General features: G+C 52.8%; 1 protein-coding gene across 1 annotated transcript; it reads left to right on the top strand.

Moving 5' to 3' along the window:
- Positions 1-9,378: 9,378 nt before the first annotated feature.
- On the top strand, positions 9,379-17,088 carry Hap1 (huntingtin associated protein 1). Its single transcript, XM_027428169.2, has 11 exons — positions 9,379-10,072; positions 10,984-11,060; positions 11,400-11,516; positions 11,630-11,811; positions 12,026-12,125; positions 12,202-12,268; positions 13,464-13,594; positions 13,918-13,980; positions 14,247-14,381; positions 14,498-14,589; positions 15,760-17,088. The coding sequence occupies exons 1-11, from the start codon at positions 9,520-9,522 to the stop codon at positions 16,208-16,210; spliced, it is 1,968 nt and encodes a 655-aa protein (XP_027283970.1). The 5' UTR covers positions 9,379-9,519; the 3' UTR covers positions 16,211-17,088.
- Positions 17,089-18,240: the final 1,152 nt, after the last annotated feature.

The raw sequence follows: 18,240 nt of genomic DNA, 5'->3' as shown, positions 1-18,240 counted from the left end.
CTGTTTCTCTTCTCTCTTAGTCTCCCTACTCTGCCAGGCCTATAATAAACTGGTTAATATGACCAACATGTCTCTTAGTCTTATGTCTCATCCGCCTCTTTTCTTCTTTATTTCTAATTTAAGCGAAAATTTAACACAAATTCCTTCCTCTACCTTTTGTTCTAGTTGGTAGTTTGTTCCAGTCCAACTGGAAGATGGCCACCCACGTAAAACGAGCTCCTTGACAGAGTCCCTGGACTGGAACGCTTGCCCCTCATTCCCTCATCCTTCCAAGGGGCCCCTAGAGGCCTGCTCTGTGCCAAGCTTTCTTCAAGGCTCTGGGAATCTTGGTATCCACTGTCCTTTTCTGTCATTAGCAGCATTATGCTTTGGGACCTGGGGTCATCCAAGTCAAGAGAGGAATGATGTCATCCATATCCAAGAAGGGCACCAGGGAGAGCATTGACCGACTGTGGTCCAAGCAGCAAAGCCTCAGAGCCCTAACCTGGTGGGGAGGGTGGGGAAGGGCAGTGGTTTGCTGTGCCCAGCTGGGACAGCAACAGCCACCAGATGTCAATGGTACAACAGCCAAAGCTGGCAGTGCATTCTGATCCTGGAGACCCTGGTAGTGGGAGCCACTGCCTGTGTGGTTACTGGAAGGCACAGTGACTTCCTGAGGGTGACTCTGTCCCAGAACCATGCTTGGAGAACCAAGGCCTCATCCCTACCTCAGGCTCTTTTCAGCTCTGTGCTCAGGGATCATCGGGAACAGCCCTGAGTCAGATGTAGTAGTCCTTTTACTCCCTTCTTTCTTTCCTCTTTTCCTCCTACTTGTCCTCTCTCTTGTGTTTCAGGTAGGGTATAACATAGCTTAGGTTATCCCAGAACTACTATGTAGCTATTTCTAGCCTCCAACTCCTCCCCAATACTTCCTGAATGCTGTGACCACAAACGTGTGTCCCATGCAAGGCTTCCCTCTTCTCCTTCCCCTCCATCTCCTTCCCCTTTCCTCCATTCCCCTCCCTCCTGTCTTTCATCTTTCTTTTGTTCCTTCCTTCCTTCTTTCCTTTCTTTCTTGAGACAGGGTCTCTCTCTATAGCCCTGGACGCCCTGAAACTCAGCAGGCTGGCCTTGAACTCACAGAGATCCCTCTGCCTCCCTTTGTGCTGGGATTCAAGGGTCATCTCACCTCTCTTTTTTTCAACTGGGTCTTTATGTTGGCATCATGCTTTCTCACTAGCAAGGCTGGAAATACTTTCCACTTTTGAGGCTACCAGAGTCCAGGGAGCCTGCCTGGAACTTGATTTGCTACCAGTGCTGACAATGGTTGTTTGCAGAGTCCTGATGAATGTCAAGAGTTCTACCACACATCAGCCAATGACCAGAGTTTCGTCCAGTGTGTGGGAGGCAGGGCAACTGTACTCAGAGGAAATGCCCCTGAGGCAACACAGCTAGCGAGAGCCCCAGAGCTGGCCTTTGAATGCCAGATGCCAGACTCTTCCCAAGCAGCTTCCCCTGTTCTCCCCAGATGGGACTTGGTCCAGGCCTCCACTGATGCTCTGGTCCAATGGGTCCAAATGTAGGCTGGGCAGCCTACAATGCCAGATCGATCCAGGAAGGAGAAGCCCAAGGCAGCCTGTCACACATCCCTAGAGTTGAGAGGTACATGCCTGTCCTGGGACTCCTCCCCAAAGGCAGAGCTACCTACCAACAGAAGTGAGGCTCAGAGCATTCCTGTAATCTCAGGTATTTAGGGAACAGAGGCAGGAGTATTGTGGGTTCAAGACCTGTCTGAACAGCTTTGTTACTCCAAAATAGGAAGGAAGGGCCTGGGGAGATGGCTCAGCAGCTCAGAGCACTGGCAGCTTTTAGGGAAGGGGGAGGACTATGAAGATCTGTCCTTCGGAGAACATCAGATTATCTTGGACCTCTTCACCCTTTCCTCAAGCCTCAGAATAAAGTGGTTTGCCCGCCCCCCAAAAAGCAATGGGTGGTTTTCCAGAAGATCCAGGTTCGATTCTCAGCACCTACAGAGCAGCTCACAACTTTCTGTAACCGGGAGTTCTGAGGCCTTCTGACAGACACTAAAAGCACCTCCCCGCCCACCCACACCCAGTGTCTATCCTTGTATATTTATTGGACGCCTAATTATAGTTCAAAGCACATAAAAGCGAACAAAACAGATGCTGCCCTCATCGCTGGTGAAATGGGGAGGAAAACTTGCTCCGCGGATGCTGAACAAGGAGTCTGGGTGAGGATCAGCAAGAATCAGCTCAGAGAGGGAGTAGGGAGAGCACACAAGCGCCCCCTCGGCGGCGGAGGTCCCAGTGCACGAGCCAGCCAGCGAGGTGTCAGGGAGCGCAGCTGTTAGGAGTTAGAAATAGTTCGGCCTGACAACCTGGCCTTTCTGCAGCCCAGCACCCCAAACCCCTCTGCTTCCTAGAGCTTGCTCTCCTGGACCGTGCATCTCGCACTTCCCGAATATAGCCAGCAGGGGGCGCGAGATACATACAGCTGCTCGGGCAAGCGCAGCCTGAACTCCTGCGGGGATCCGAGGGCCTCTGAGCCCCAGTAGTTTGGCTGGGTTCTGAGAGGAGGGGTGAAGGAAAGGGGAGGGGCGCTGAGAGGAGAGAAAGCCTAGTTCTTGGAATCCCATTCAGTACGAGGGTATGAGGCGGATTTGTGCTGGTGCTGGTTGGAATAGGGACTACAATGACTATTGCCTGGGTGACAGAATCCAGGAAAGCGAGCCTGGGGGAAACAGCAAGGGGATAGCGGGGAGGAGGTCTCCTTCAACCTCAGTCCTTGGTCATTCAGAGAGGAATCTTGGAGCCTTGCTCTGGGCAGCTATAGCATTGACCCTCGGCGACCCTACTGGTGACTTGGGAGGTAGAGGGAGGGGACTGAGCTAGGTGTGGGCTACCCAAGGCTGGGAATTAGGGGAACTGTGCCCCCAAGTTCATGGGTCGGGGGAACTAGGTGAGAGGATTTATTTATTTGTTTGTTTTTGAGACAGGGTTTCTCTGTGGCTTTGGAGCCTGTCCTGGAACTAGCTCTTGTAGACCAGGATGGTCTCGAACTCACAGAGATCCACCTGCCTCTGCCTCCCTAGTGCTGGGAATAAAGGCGTGCACCACCATCACCCGGCGATGTGAGGGTTTATATCTTCCCCACTCCCTCTCATCAGGGGTCGGAGAGGACACGCTGGGAGAGATGGCACATGGCCTCAGCTCCTCAGGACATCTCTGTAACAGATGTCTCTGTAACAGTAGAATCAGAGTCCCCCTTGGTCGTCTGGCAGTGATCACAATGACGAGGAAGGATGGAGAAGCCAGGTTAATGAGCCAGCCTAGAGGTGAAGCCGAGTGTGGGCTGACACTGCCCTCTGGCGGCCACAGCCATAATTGCCTGATTCCAATGCCCTGATTTAGAGAGTCCTCTAATTTCACCTTTCTGTTCCGTCTCCCTCCTTATTCAGACTTCCCAGGGGCCTCAAGGCCGCTTCTGCCTGCACAAGGAGATGTCTATTTCATAGGAATTTAATGAGCTCTTACTGCGTGCTCTGTTCTGTGTTCAGTGTAAGCTGCAAGTGGCCAGGCATAGAGAGACGGCCTGGGAAGGCGGCACTTGACAGAGCTGTGGCCTCCTGAGGGCTGGCCTGGGAAGAGCCACCTCCTCTTCTACCTCACTGTCCACAGCAAACACTGAGACTGTCTCACCGGCAAGCGTTTTGCTGACAATGAAAACATGCATACTGTGGGGAATGGTGGCCCATTTCTGTGACCCCAGCTCCTTAAGAGGTTGAGGCAGGAGGATCAAAAGTTTGAGGGGGCACTGAGGAGATGGTGAGCAGTTTAGAGTACTGGTTTGCTCTTCCAGAGATCCCTCCTCCTGAGTGCTGGGACTAAAGGCATATTTACTTCTGCAAATAACTCACTGGTTCCGTCAGTTGAACTTGGGGGGAAATCACTTCTTTGTCTTTGGTGCCCTATCTGAGGTGAAGGGGCATTTGTTCACATCTCCCCAGGAGGAGTCCACAACTCCCCCGCCCCTCCCCCACCGTGCCCTCCACAGCACTCACCACAGCTGGCCCACTCAGGCTCCGCCCCCCATCTCCTTTCAGTTTTCTTGGAGACAGGTGTCGCTCATAGGCCAGGCTGTTCTTGAACTTTGGATTTTCCTGTCTCTGCCTCTGGAGTGCTGGGATTGCTTACAGGTGTCTGCCACTGAGCTGAGCCCCTGGGGTTCCATTCTTTATTGTTTATAGCTCCTCCTGCCACATAATCCCTAAGACAGCGGAGATCTAGCTTCTTTGTTCACTGATGTGTCTCAAATGCCTGTCATGATGCTTAATAAGTGTTTGCTGATGGATGAATTATGATTGGAAGATAATGTAGAGGCATGATGTTGAAAAGGACACAAAATCCACACAAACGAAGATGGCTAAAGGCTCTAACCATAATACAAGGAAAATCTTACATCTTCCATCTTCTTTGTGGTAAGCCTGGCCGATTGGATCTCAACAGCTTTGTAGCACTGACTTGGGGTCACCCGGTGCAACGGTGTATACCGTGTGGTGATTTGAATGAGAATGTCCCCCAGTGGGCTCATATGTTTGAGTGCTTGGTCACAAACAGTGGGTGAACTGTTTGGGAAAGATTGGGAGGTGTGGCCTCGTTGAAACAGGTGTGTAACTAGGACACAAAAGTCCTTACCAGGACCGGTCTCTCCCTACCTGTCCCCTCCCCTCCCCTCCTCTCCCCTCCTCTCCTCCTCTTCCTCTCTCTGTATCAGAATGTAAAGCTTTCAAAGATCTCAGCTACTGCTCTAGTGCCATATCTTTCTGTTCCTTGCCATGATGACAATAGACTAAACCTTGGCAAGGTCCCAGTTAAATACTTTCTTTTATACGAGTTGCCTTGGTCATGGTGTCTCTTCACAGCAATAGACCAGTAACTAAGACATAACTCCCCCGCCCCGTAATCCCAGCACTAGAAAGATAAGGCAGGAAAATTTCAAGTTTGAGTCTAGCCTGCACATATAGAGAGTTCCAGACCAGCTTGAATTACATGACAAGATCCTGTCTCCAAAAAGATAGACTGGGGCCTGGAGAGATGGTTTATTGTTAAGAGCACTTGTTTTTGTTTTTGTTTTCTTTCCTAAGACAGGGTTTCTCTGTGTAACAAACAGCCTTAGCTGTTCTGGAACTAGCTCTGTAGACCAGACTGGCCTCGAACTCACAGAGATCCGCCTCCCTTTGCCTTTCCAGTGCTGGGATTAAAGGCATGCACCACGACCGCCTGGCTAAAAGCACTTGTTCTTGCAGAGGACCTGGGTTCAGTTCCCAGCACCTATATGGTGGACCACAACCTTCTGTAGCTCCAGTTCCAGAGGATCCAAAGCCCTCTTCTGGCCTCCTTGGGCACCAGGCATGTAAAACACCCCTACACATAAAAATAATAAATACATCTTTAAAAAGATTGATGATGAATAGATAGGTGGATGGGAGAGGAGAGAGAGGAGAGAGAGAGAGGAGAGAGAGAAAGAGAGAGAGAAGAGAGAGAAAGGAGGGAAAGAATAGCAGGTAGGGGTTGGGAGAGGTCCAAGTTCAGCAGGGTGCCGTTTCTTTATTATGTCTCCCTGTTATTGCAGGAGTTGAGTGTGAAGCAATATTTCAAAACAAACCTGATTAGAGAGAATGGTCTCTTTGATAAGTGGGAAGATGACCCTAGGGGGCAGATAAGTATGGGAAGGAGGTAAAGTGGGAGTAAGGACAGTCACTAGTTAGGAATAGGAAGCACTGGTCCCAGGGTGGGAGGCTGCTTGAGGGAGGGAAGGAGTCTGAGTGAACCCAGCACGTTGACAGCCCAGGTATGGGCTGTGATGCAAAATAACTATTCAGTGGATGATTTTCTCCATCCTCTGAGAGTGGACACTTCCTGTTTCTCTTAATCACACCTCTTTGTATCTTTCTGAGAACCTTGTAAAATCCATGACTATCTGACATCTTTTCTTTTTTAAAAAAATATTCATTTATTTATTATGCATTCAGTGCTCTGTCTGTCTGTATGCCTGCACACCAGAAGAGGGCGCCAGATCTCATTACAAACAGTTGTGAGACACCATGTGGTTGCTGGGAATTGAACTCAGGACCTCTGGAAGAGCAGCCAGTGCTTTTAACTGCTGAGCCATCTCTCCAGCCTGACTTGTCTTCTTGCTCATCTATCTCTCCTCTAGATTCTAAAATTCCAGTAGAGCAGAGCTGAAGTGTATCTCATTCCCTGCTCTAGCCCTAGTCTAGTACAGTACCTGGTATATAGAATAGGCACTCAGAGCCAGGGAGATGTGTGTGGGTAAGAGTGCTTGCTGTACAAGCACGAGGACCTGAGTCTGGATCTCAGTGTCCATGGACAAAGCTGGCATGGTTGTATGAGCCTGTAACCCTGGTGCTGGGGATAGGGCCCAGGGAGAGTAGAATCCCCGGGGCTTGCTGGCCAGCTAGTGCAGCTGAAAAAATGTCAAGCTCTGGGTTCATTGAGAGACATTGTGTCAAAGGAGTAAGGTGGGTAGCAAGAGAGTTTTCCTCTAGCTTCTGGCATCTGTACAAACCTGTACACACACACACACACACACACACACACACACACGAATAGGTACTCAATATGTTTGTTGAATGAATGAATGAGTGAATGAATGAATGAAAGGAAACATTATTTTGAGGAGAGGGATGTAGATGGAAGTTTCTGTCCCACCTGATCCAACAGCCGTTTAGTCCTAAATAACCACACAGAGGCTTATATTAATTATAAACTGTTTGGCCAATGGCTCAGGCTTCTTATTGGCTAGCTTTCTTGTAATTATTAACCCATTTCTATTAATCTGTGTATCTCCACGTGGTCTTGGCTTACTGGTGATGTTCAGGCCTCTTGCTTCCTTGGCAGCTACATGGCACCTCCTTGACTCTGCCTACTACCTTTCTCTATCCCTGTTTGGATTTCCCACCTGGCTAAATCCTGCCTGTCCATTGGCAGAAACAGCTTTATTCATCAACCAATAAGAGAAACATATATTCACAGTATACAAAAGGACATCCCCATCAGAGGGGCATTAAGACATGTTCTCATGTAGCCCAAGCTGGCCTCAAACTTGCTAAGTAGTCCCGGTTGGCTTCAAACTTGCCATTGGGTCCAGGCTGACCCTGAACTCATGATTCACCGGCCTCAGCTCTGGAGGGCTGAGGCTGTGGATGTACAATATCACATGGTAGAAAGACATATTCAAATGCCAATGTCCTTGATAGGGTACTGATAGAGGAGCATTTTCTTTCAAATTGTCTCTCTTGTTCCAAGCTGTGTGAAAACCTGACCCCAAAGGCATTAGGAGCCTCTATGCTAGGCAAAAACCTTGTGTGTCAGCCCTATCTAGGGCTCAGGCAAGGATGGATGGACATGAAGAGGGGTGCCAGAGTTCCTTAGCTCAGGTAGTGTATTAGGAAAGTCTGGAGTAGGGATAAAAGAATGTACCTGAGCCGGGAGGGGCTAGGGTTGGTGTGTGGGATGTGTGTGGGGGTGTAGGGAGCAGAATACTACAGCAATCTGAGAAGAATGAACATTCAGCTTGGAGAACAGAAGAGCTGATCAGATGAATATTTGAAAAACACTTAATTTTTTTTTTTTTGAGATAAGGTCTCGATCTGTAGCTTTAGCTGGCCTGGAACTTGCTATACTTGAGATGTATTTAAAATGCAAGTTCAAACTGGGTATGCTTGTAATCCCAGCTCAAGAAAAGCCGAGGCAGGAGAATTGAGGCCAGCCTGCGCAACACAGTGAATTTAACAAAATAATAATTTATTTTATGTGCATTGATGTGAAGATGTCAGATCCCCCCGAATGGGAGTTACAGACAGTTGTGAGCTGCCATGTGGGTGCTGGGAATTGAACTCAGGTCCTCTGGAAGAGCAGTCAGTGCTCTTAACTGCTGAGCCATCTCTCCAGCTCCACATAGTAATTTTTAAGCTAACCTGGACTACATAGTGAGACCATCTCTCAAAACCAAAAGAAAATGGGTGTGTGTGTGGGGGGTGGCGAGATGGCTCAATGATTGAGAGTACAGGGTGCTCTTCCAGAGGACCTGGGTTCTTTTCCCAGCTCACAGCCATATGTAATTCCAGCTCCAGGGGATCTGATGACCTATTGTGGCCTCTGTGGACAATAGGAGTGCAAGTGGTGCACAGAAGGAACAGGTAGGCAAAACACACATACACACAAAACAAGCCAATATTTAGGGAACTGGGTAGATGGTTCAATGGGCAAACTGCTGTGTAAGCTTAAGGGCCTGTGTTTAGATCCCTAGCAAGGCACCTGTCTATAAACCCCAGGGTTGAGGGTGGGGTGGAGTTAAGCCGATGCCTGGGGCTCACTGTACAGATAGTCTAGTCAAAGTACTGCACTCGAGATTCAGCGAGAGACCCTGTCTCAAAAAATGAGGTGGAGAGCGAGGGCAACACCTGATGTTGACCACTGTCTTCCACCCACAGACACGGACACATTCTTATACCACAAATAAAAATTTAAAATCAGCAGGGTGTGGTGGTACAAACCTTTAATCACAGCACTCAGGATGCATACATATTTGTAAAAAGGTAAAGTCTGTAGGCTTGCAACTGGAAGGCGGTGGAGGAGAATGGATGACATCAAGAATGATTTTGAGACCTTAGTCAATGAGTCACGCATCTCCTTTTAACCTGTCTCCCAGTCTAAACGCACAGAAATGGCTACTGCCCTGCTTAGCTCCCACCCCAAGCCCAGTTCATTCTGGACTTAAGAGAACCTTCCCAGGTATCCAGTTTTCTGGGGAGCACACCATCCATGGGCTGAAGGGCACAGGTCTAAGAAGACCGACATCGGTCCTTTCAGACCTCGGGATAACGGATGCTTTGGGGAGAGGGGTGTGCGGGCGCGCGCGGGGCGTGGGAAGGGGCTCCTGGAAGAGTGGTCACAGCTAAACATTTAAGCGGGATCTCCTCGGAAGATGCTCATTCTGGAATCTCTGAAGAACAAGGACGGTAGGCCTTGCGAATCAGGGTTGGAAATAAAGAACGAGCGAACGCACTAAGATGGAAGACGTCCAGGGGCGAGTGCGGGAGTGCGAGCGCGAGGACCTGTGGGTGACACGCAACACGTTGAAAGCCAAACCAGAGTTTGCATTTCTCGCTTAATCCACCTGGGAAGACCCAGGCGTACTGCCCTGACTCGCAGGTCACCCTGGCCTCTATTCAACGTTGGGTATGACAACAGAAAAGGCAGCTGGAAGCCCGAGGGGCGGGAGCACCCGCGGGTGGGGGGGAAGCTGGGAGGGGGGAGCTGCTTCTAGACAGAAGCTCGGGGTCCCTCGGCCCAAGTCCAGGGAAGCGACGGCTTTGGACAGAACCATTCTCAGAGAATGGAGGAGGCGCGGGAGATCTTCACCGTGAACCCGATCCCGCAGAGCCAACTGGGAACTCGTTCGTCTCTTTCTTTCCTCTTTTAAATATGTTGTTTCATGTCCCATCACCATTGCCGCTCTCTCTGTCACGATCCTGAGTCCTCAGTACCGCCACTTGATCTTCGGTCACCCCCAGCAACACGCGTGGTACAGCCCAGTGGAGCCCGCTCCGGCACAGGTTATAAAGGCTCGGCTGCGGCAGCCCACTGCGGAGTCAAGATGCGCCCGAAGGAACAGGTGCAAAACAGTGCGGGGGAAGGGACGGGGTCCGGGGACTCAGCAGCGGGCACCCCCGCGACCCAGCCTGCGGCCAGTCCGACCCCAGAGCCCTCGGCGGAGCCCAAAGCTGCTCCGGCGCAGGGAACCGGGTCCGGACAGCGAGCTCCGGGATCCCGAGTCAAGACGGGAAGCTTTTGTCGGTCCATGATCGTCGGCAATTCGGACGCCCCATGGACCCGCTACGTATTCCAGGGGCCTTATGGTCCCCGGGCCAGTGGCCTGGGCTCTGGGAAGGCCGAGGGGATCTGGAAGACGCCAGCCGCGTACATCGGCAGGAGGCCCTGCGTGTCCGGCCCTGAGCGCGCGGCGTTTATTCGAGAGCTGCAGGAAGGTAAACTGAGTCTATGGGATCCCGCACTGGCTGCTACTAGGGCATCTCCGGAGAGGAGGGGCCCACCGACTCAGGCGCCCCGCCCCCGCGAGATCGCTGTCCGCGGTGCCCGTTTAGTCTCCCTCTCCATCTTTTCCTCTCTTTCGGGTTCCACGATTTTTGCGGGTGCGTCAGGTCCAGGGCTTGCGCGCTCCCCGCCCCCTCTTCGCGCCTGTTGCTGTGCAGATCTGCGCACTCTCAGTGCCCCCTCCCCGTCTACCGCAGTGCCAGCAGAGGGGCGGGGGCTGCCAGAGGAGCTGCTGGTGGCTCTCTGAGCCTGCGCTAGCCCGTGGGATCAGCCTGCGTGGGTGGCTGGAGGGGGAGCTTTTGACCACTACTTGGCTGCAGGGCTCTGGGTAGTGCTTTCCTGGAGCAGGGCTGAGGCGGGAGGAGTGGGCGGGGCACAGGGTTTCTGTCCCTCCTCTTCTGAGTGGGGGGGGGGAGTGAGGGGGCAGTTTTAGATTCAGGGCTTCTGGGTGCCGAAGAAGCTTCCTTGGCTGTCTTGTCACACGCAACAGGTGTAAGATGGGTGACTGCATCTGTTTTTATGACCGAGGAGGCTCCAGTGAGCTGGCTTCGCTGCGGATTGGGTCAGGCGGATTGGGTCTGCAGCTGTTATTTCCCCTGACTTTATATCTCTACGGACCAAGGACCCAGGGGTCCTCGGAGTCCAGTTCCTGAGCCGGGAGGATGGTTTTGCTCTTAGAGCAGTCAGGCCCCTCCTGAGGAAGCAGGAGCTGTGGAGAGAGGGTGGTAGGGCTGGATGATTGCAGTCTCCTGGCTCCATGACCTTTGGTGTGAGGGACACTGTGGGCTCTGAGCAGCCTCGGCTGGCTCCTTTCCCTGACTCACTCGGGCCTTTCCTCCTGCAGCACTGTGTCCTAACCCACCTCCCACAAAGAAGATCACCGAAGATGATATCAAAGTGATGCTGTATTTGCTGGAAGAGGTGGGTACTGTCTTCCTCATCCAGGCCAGCCATCGTTTTAACTGCCTGCAGGACTTAGGGATTTTGTCTGTTTTTCTATTTGCCTGGGGGCCAGCTTGAGGGCCCCTCTCCTGGAAGGCCAAGTGGCTTTCAGGGGGCCAGTCTGGGCTGATCTTATTCCCCGCCCCCCATAATGGGAAACTGAGTTAGACCCTAGGGGTGGTTAACAGTGTCTGATCTAGCACCTGGAAAACCAGGTGTTGCAGAGGCTTTCTTCTTGTAGCCTAGCCCTAGTTTCTGCTCCTGTTTGGGAGGTCCCAGAAAGTGGGAATGTATGAACGGGTGGCTCTCCTTTTGCAGAAAGAACGGGACCTGAACACAGCCGCTCGCATTGGCCAGTCCCTGGTGAAACAGAACAGTGTTTTGATGGAGGAGAATAACAAGCTGGAAACCATGTTGGGCTCAGCCAGGGAGGAGGTATCTGGGTACCTAAGGGAGAAGGGGAGGGGTCAGTGTGTTCTCTCCCCCAAACTAGCACCTGTCCTGTGCCTTCATCCTCACCCTCCAGTGGCTTCTCTCTCCTCCCCTAGATCTTACATCTCCGGAAGCAGGTAAACCTGCGAGATGACCTCCTTCAGCTCTACTCGGACTCCGATGAGGATGATGAGGAGGATGAAGAGGAAGAAGAGGAGGAGGAGGAGGAAGGGGAGGAACACGAAGGACAGTGGGATCAAGATCAGCAGCATGATCATCCTTACGGTGCCCCCAAGCCGTATGTGTTCTGCCTTTGTGCCTGGACCATCCCTTTTCTCGGAGCCTCAGTTGCTCATTTGTAGACAGGGGCATAGACAGTGAGCCTGCCAGGAGCGCTGTTGGGCCTTGCATGCCACGGCCACCCTTATCCAGTATGGGGAAGCCTTGGGGACTGGGATCCGCCATCATCCCTGCCCCTCCCTGCATGCTGACTTTCATTGCCCTGTTACCAGGCCCCCTAAGGTGGAGACAGAGCACAGCTGCCCACAGCTGGAAGCCCTGCAGCAGAAGCTGAGGCTCTTGGAGGAAGAGAATGACCACCTTCGAGAGGAGGTGAGGACAGGGTGGAGGGCATGCCTTTGGCTGAGAACGGTGACAGCCTTGCCCCTTCCTCTTTCCCTTCCTCCAGGCCTCTCACCTTGACAACTTGGAAGACGAGGAGCAGATGCTCATTCTGGAATGCGTGGAGCAGTTCTGTACGTGACACTGTAATTCGGGATAGGGCGCTGTCTCAAGGGGTGATGGAAAGAATTCAGGGTTTTGGAGACTGGAGATTTGAGCTGAGGCCCTGGCTCTGGGACTTACATCTGTGTAAGCGTAGACAAATTCCTCGGCTCCCCTGAGAATGTTCCTCTTTAGGAGGAGGATTATGAAGACCAGGCGAAGCACTATTGCCGAGCCTGGTGGTGCACACCTGTAATCCCAGCACTCAAAGTCAAAGACAGGAGAGTCAGGTGTTGAAGACCACCTATATGAGACTTTGGAGAGAGAGGGAGGGGCAGGGAAGGAGAGAGAATGAGCTGAGGCCGTGCTCTGTGCATACTGTAGAGCTCTGTAGAACCCACAGAGGTCCTTAAAGTCTTATTTAGGACAATACAAGCTGGGAAGGTGGATGGGACAGTAGGGGGGGAGCTAACAGCTGCCAGAGTCTGGGCATTTAGGACTGGGGGAGTTCACAGTCACATATAGGGTCTAGGCTGTGCTAGCACCAACCTGGGCTTTGTCTGTCTGTCCCGAGGACCTCAAGTCTACGTGCTGGAATGCAGACTCAGAAGGGTAGCATTTAACTTCTGCTGTCTCCTCACCTCATCCCTGGCCTTCCTTCTAGTCCCTGACACCTCATGATACACAATGGGATGTCTCTGCCCATCCAGGTCCCTTTTCCTACAGCCCAGATGAGTTTTCTGAAACCAAATCTGGTTCCGGTTTCCCATTGGTCAGAGGACAATCCCAGCCCTTCTCCCACCTTTGTGATCGGGTTCCCTGCCCCTCTCACTGCCCACACTGTCGTCTTCCTTTGTGTGTTGGAGCTCACTTAACCAGTGGCTCCTCCCAGAGCCCTTCCCAGGCTTTGCAGCATTGGGTTGAGTCGGCTCTACCTGTGATGCCCCTTTCTCTACTGCTGTCCCCCATCCCCCACCATTGACACTGGCTCCATTGTAGCCCATACTATTGGGATTGTGAGTTCCTTTCCCCAGCTGCCTATCTCCACTGTCCTGGAGCTCCGTGTGGGCTGGGATCAGGTCTTTACCAACCACACCCCCAGTCCCTGCGCTGTGTTGATAAGCTGTTTCTGAAGAAGACCTGAGCAAAGACTGCCAGAGCCCCATGGGATCCCTGAGGGGTGGGACAGAGGCCCAGAGCCAGGACTGATTTGTGCTTGTTCTGTAGCTGAAGCCAGCCAGCAGATGGCAGAGCTATCGGAGGTGCTGGTGCTGAGGCTGGAGGGCTATGAGCGGCAGCAGAAGGAGATCACCCAGCTGCAGGCCGAGATCACCAAGCTACAACAGCGTTGTCAGTCGGTAAGCTGCACTTTCCCTTATCAAGGCTCCATGGGACCCGAGCCTCCTCCCCCTGCTCTGCCTTCCATAGCTCTGGGCTCTGCCCAAAGGCCTTCCCTGTGATAACTAGAGAGCCATTCAACATGCCCAGTCATGTCCCTAACTGAGCTCTCACAGGATCTCCCAGGCTGCATGACCCTCACTTCATAACTCCCATTCCATGTGACTTCCTCCTAAAAGGACTGTCAAAGACTTCCTGACTTTTGGGCGGGGAAGACTTTTGGGCGGGGCGTACAGGAGTTAGGAGGCTTTGGTGTGGTCTCACACATCTTGGTTCCTTCTAGTATGGAGCCCAGACAGAGAAACTGCAGCAGCAGCTGGCTTCGGAGAGGGGAGTCCACTCAGAGGTGAGGTTCCATGTGTCCCTGACCCAGATCTGGGATGTAGGCCCCTGGGGACTACTGGCTCTCCACAAAAGACAGACAACTTTCAGGCTTCCACCCTGACTGGCTTATGGCTCAGCAGGTAGTAGCTTATTTGAGGCCTGATGGAAAGGGTCTTGTCCAGGGTCGTCCTGAATCTCACTCACTGTTTGGATCTAGAGGGGGCCCTTGCCTCTGCCTAATTCCAGAGCAGGCAGAGCGCCTGACTGGGTACCCCTGGATCCTAGCAGAGCCTTCGAGAGGGCTCCTACATGCAGGATGATGGGAGCAGGTTTCGTGAGCGCCACGAGGATGGGAAGAGCTACCGCCATCGCTCGTCGATGCCTTCGGGTTCTGTCTCCCACTACGGATATAGCGTGCCTCTGGTGAGGGTGCCTCTTTGATCTCAGGGTACCCTGTGTTTCAGCCCTGCTGGCTGGTTTCTGCCCTCAGATTTTTTTTTCTGTGAGTGTGGGGGTGAAATGTCTCCCCTCTGTTGCAGGATGCACTTCCGAGTTTCCCAGAGACGCTGGCTGAGGAGCTCCGAACGTCCCTAAGGAAGATCATCACTGACCCTGCATATTTCATGGAGAGGTGTGTGACTGGGATCCAGGCGTGGTTCAGCTGTGCTAAGTTTAGTTCACTCAGTGGCAACTGCCTTCTCTGAGTGAGGCATGATTGACCCTCATGTTCTGACCTCAGCTGCTTTCCCTGGTGTCCATCCTGCCTCACTCACACTGCCTAACCCCTTCCTCGGTGGACTCTGTTGGATTGGTCATTTCTACCCGAGACCTCTTTCTTTGATTTTTGTCTGTTTGAGACAGGGTTTCTCTGTATAGCCCTGGCTGTCCTGGAACTCACTTTGTAGACCAGTCTGGCCTTGAACTTTGTTCCATGTCTGCCTGCCTCTGCCTTCCCAGTGCTGAGATTTATTGTGCCCGGCTTCCTGTGACTTTTCAATGTGTTTGTGCCCCAGGGACTGTGCAGCGTGAGCTTCCTCAGTACACTGAAAGTCCTGTTCTCTGTTTAGGACTTAAAGGATGACTGTGGGAAGACATCAAACCTGGGGTAACATGGCTAAGGGATCCCCCTCATCTGACTTCACATTGCAGCAGCCAGACAACAGCTTGTTGCTGGTTCTGTGACTGGAAAACTCTGGGAAGGCATGTTTTGTGGGTCTGCTCATCTGAAAGTTGTTTTGGGAATGGGCCATTCCCTTTTCGTTCAGATGACGACTCCTAGGCGGCTGTGGCATCTCTGTGTAGAGACTTTCCTTCACCTGACTGTGGGCTGAGCTGTTGGGAACACCTGGGACTCGGTCCCAGTTTGGCTCCTTTGTGTCAGGGCAAGTCGCCTGACCCGTGTGAGCCTGACCACAGTGGATTCGTTGCTATGACAACTGGCTCTGGGATGAAGAATCCCAGTTGCCCTTTTGTAGACTGGAGGGTGGGAACTGGACAAGAGGATGGAGCCTTTTTGGTGTTGACTCTCCTTCCTCCTGCTAAGAGGCATGGGCTGGGTGGTGAACACCTTGAAGATGATTCTCTTTCTCCTCACTCCTGGCTGGGACAGAGCTAGCGAAGACCATGAGGGTCTGTAGGCTAGGGCGAGGCAAGAGAACTCACAGAGAGCTGAGGGGTAGGGGTGCGGTTGGGATGTCCTCCTCGGAAGTCCCTGGTGGGAGAGTCCTGGGGAGTAGAGTAGGTGCCAGGAACTCTAGCGTGGGTGACAGGTGTGGGAAAACCCCACTGTCTCCCTGCCTAGATGTGACATCCACTGCAAAGGGGAGCGAGGACAGGAGCAGGGGGCAGTGCCGCCATCTGCAGCGCTACAGGATCCCAAGCCACCTGAAGATTTCGAAGCTCCAGAGGAGCTGGTGCCTGAGGAGGAGCTGGGGGCCATAGAAGAGGTGGGGACCGTCGAGGAAGGGCTGGCAGAAGAGGCAGAGCAGGCGTCTGAGGAGACCGAGGCCTGGGAGGAGGTGGAACCGGAGCTGGATGAAGTCACGAGGATGAATGTGGTGGTGTCTGCCCTGGAGGCCAGTGGCCTGGGCCCTTCCCACCTGGACATGAAGTATGTCCTCCAGCAGCTGTCCAACTGGCAGGATGCCCACTCTAAGCGGCAGCAGAAGCCGAAGGCGGTCCCTAAAGGTGAGTGCTCCCGCAGAGGACACCCTCCTGCCAGTGGGACCAGCTTCCGGCCGTCAACCTTGTGAGAGGTGAGGGTATGTGAGCCCCCCAAATGCTCACCTCATCTGGTCCTGCTCATTGTGCTGATTTGCATGAACTTTGCATACTATTTACATAGGCGCCTCCAGTCCCCCTTGGTAGAACTGTTGCCTCAGTGCTCATTTAGGCAGAATGTGCCTAAATGTCCGTCCACCTTCTTCCTGGGGGCTGCACTGGGGATCAGGGCTGGACTTACACGCCCTCTTTGTACCTCAACTTTCTATCTCTGCCCACCCTTTCCCTATCCTTCACACCTCATAAGACTCCTCAGCTTTGCAGCAAACAATGGGGGGAGGGGAAGGACCTTGGAGCAGCATCCCAGGGTGCTGATCCAGGACTCTCAGAGGCTAGAGGAAGACAGGCCCACTCACTCTCCCAGTGCCAGGGAGGAACAGAGACCTTCTGGGGTCACCTAGGCCTGGGATGAAGGCCTTTCTATCAGCAAGGGCCACCCACAGTTGGACCAGTCGATCCCTCCGGTCCCCGCCCCCTGTGAATGAGGGGCTCCTGCAGGGTGGTGGAATGGGTCAGGGGCTCCTTTGCTTATCTAGAAGCCTTGGATTTTGGGAGTTACATGCTCTGAGGGCAGGTCTTTTAGTCCCTGCCTATGAGGAGCTGTCAGCAAGTTCAGATGTTTTAACCCTGGATCTTTTCCTTGCTATGGTTCCTTCCATCCTCACACCCCTGTGGGTAGGTAGATAAGACTGTGCACCGTTTATTAGAAGAGGAACCTGAAGTCCAGAGAGCTGAGCTGATTTGTCCAAAGTCACACAGTGAGACCTGGTCTGGTCTCACTGCGGCGCACAGCTCCTGCACTCCACCTGGAGTTTGTAATTTATTGGCAGCCTCCCTTCACATCTGGCCTGCCCCCCCCCTCTCTCTCTCTCTCTCTCTCTCTCTCTCTCTCTCGGCACCAGTGGGTGGAATATCATTGGCTGCAGCACAGTAAGTGTGTGCAGGTTGTAAAGGAGTCAGCACTTCTGTGACTGACAATGGGAGACCTCAGTGGCGGTCTTCGGTTTCCTCCTGACACAGACCACTGGGTCTGAGGTGGGTCAGGCTCCTGGCTCACATGCACCAGCTTCTCTTCCAGGCTCTGCTGCTTCCCAACAGCCTGCAGGGGCCCCAGAGACAGCTTGAGACCCTTCCTTCTGCTGCCTGGCCAAGTCCCACCCTTCCTATCGTTCCTCTGGAACAGGACCTCATGTCTGCAGCAGGCCTTTCTCGGTCCTGATAGACCTGGGCCCAAGCTTCCACCCTCCTCCAGGACAGTCTGAAAGAACCCCAGTTCCTCATTCTGAAACTGGTGCCAAAGCTGTGGCTACTGGGGCCCAGGGGTGGAAGCAACCTGTGTGCAGACTGGCTGGCTACCAGACCCAGCTCTGAGATGGATTGTGAGTGGTCGGGGTGGGGGCCCAGGTCCCTAGGGTAGGTGGTTATTAGGAGGGCCCTCTCTACCCCTTGAACCACTCACATAAAGGGACCTCCCCAGTCCTGGTTGGCTTTTGGAACCTGGCTCTTTTGGCTGTCCTTCGTCCTTCTCCTGTTTCTATTACTGTGTGTAACGTGAAGTGTATCTGCTCCCTCCGCCCAGTGGTGTGTCAGTCTCCTGTGGCCTGTGAGTTTCCCTCTGGGGCTCCGCCCTTTCTCACATCTCTGCTCTACATAGCTGCGGCCTCAGTGCCTGCCCTGCTCCTGCAGTGCTTCGTAGTCTTGTAGTTGTCCGCCTTTGTATTGATGTATGTGCCAATGTGGAAATAAAGAACTTGAGAGCTACCTGACCTGTCTCAGTCAGTGTTTCCTAGGAATCATGCTGTGTGGATGTGCGTGTACATGTGTGTGTGCCTTTTGGGAACAGAGCTGTGGAGAGAAGCTGGGTTCATACTGAGTGACATACCAAGGACTCTTATTAAGTATAAGTGCATAGGACCCACTGCTGTGTGAGGGCATATTAAGGAAGTCCACGAATGCCTGAATACAAGAATAACAAATGTTTATTTGGGGAACACTCATGCAA

The sequence above is a fragment of the Cricetulus griseus genome, chromosome 7 (assembly GCF_003668045.3).
Source record: "Cricetulus griseus strain 17A/GY chromosome 7, alternate assembly CriGri-PICRH-1.0, whole genome shotgun sequence".
Lineage (NCBI taxonomy): Eukaryota > Metazoa > Chordata > Mammalia > Rodentia > Cricetidae > Cricetulus > Cricetulus griseus.
Note: the sequence above shows the minus strand (reverse complement) of the source record. Positions and strands in the feature narration are given on the sequence as shown.

What these genes read in the sequence shown, in the direction of transcription:
- Hap1 (XM_027428169.2), top strand. Translation starts at nt 9,520, where the DNA reads ATGTCCCATCACCATTGCCGCTCTCTCTGTCACGATCCTGAGTCCTCA. An exon ending in TATTCGAGAGCTGCAGGAAG is followed by an intron (nt 10,073 to 10,983) that starts GTAAACTGAGTC and finishes TTCCTCCTGCAG; the next exon opens with CACTGTGTCCTAACCCACCT. An exon ending in CCTGCATATTTCATGGAGAG is followed by an intron (nt 14,590 to 15,759) that starts GTGTGTGACTGG and finishes CTCCCTGCCTAG; the next exon opens with ATGTGACATCCACTGCAAAG.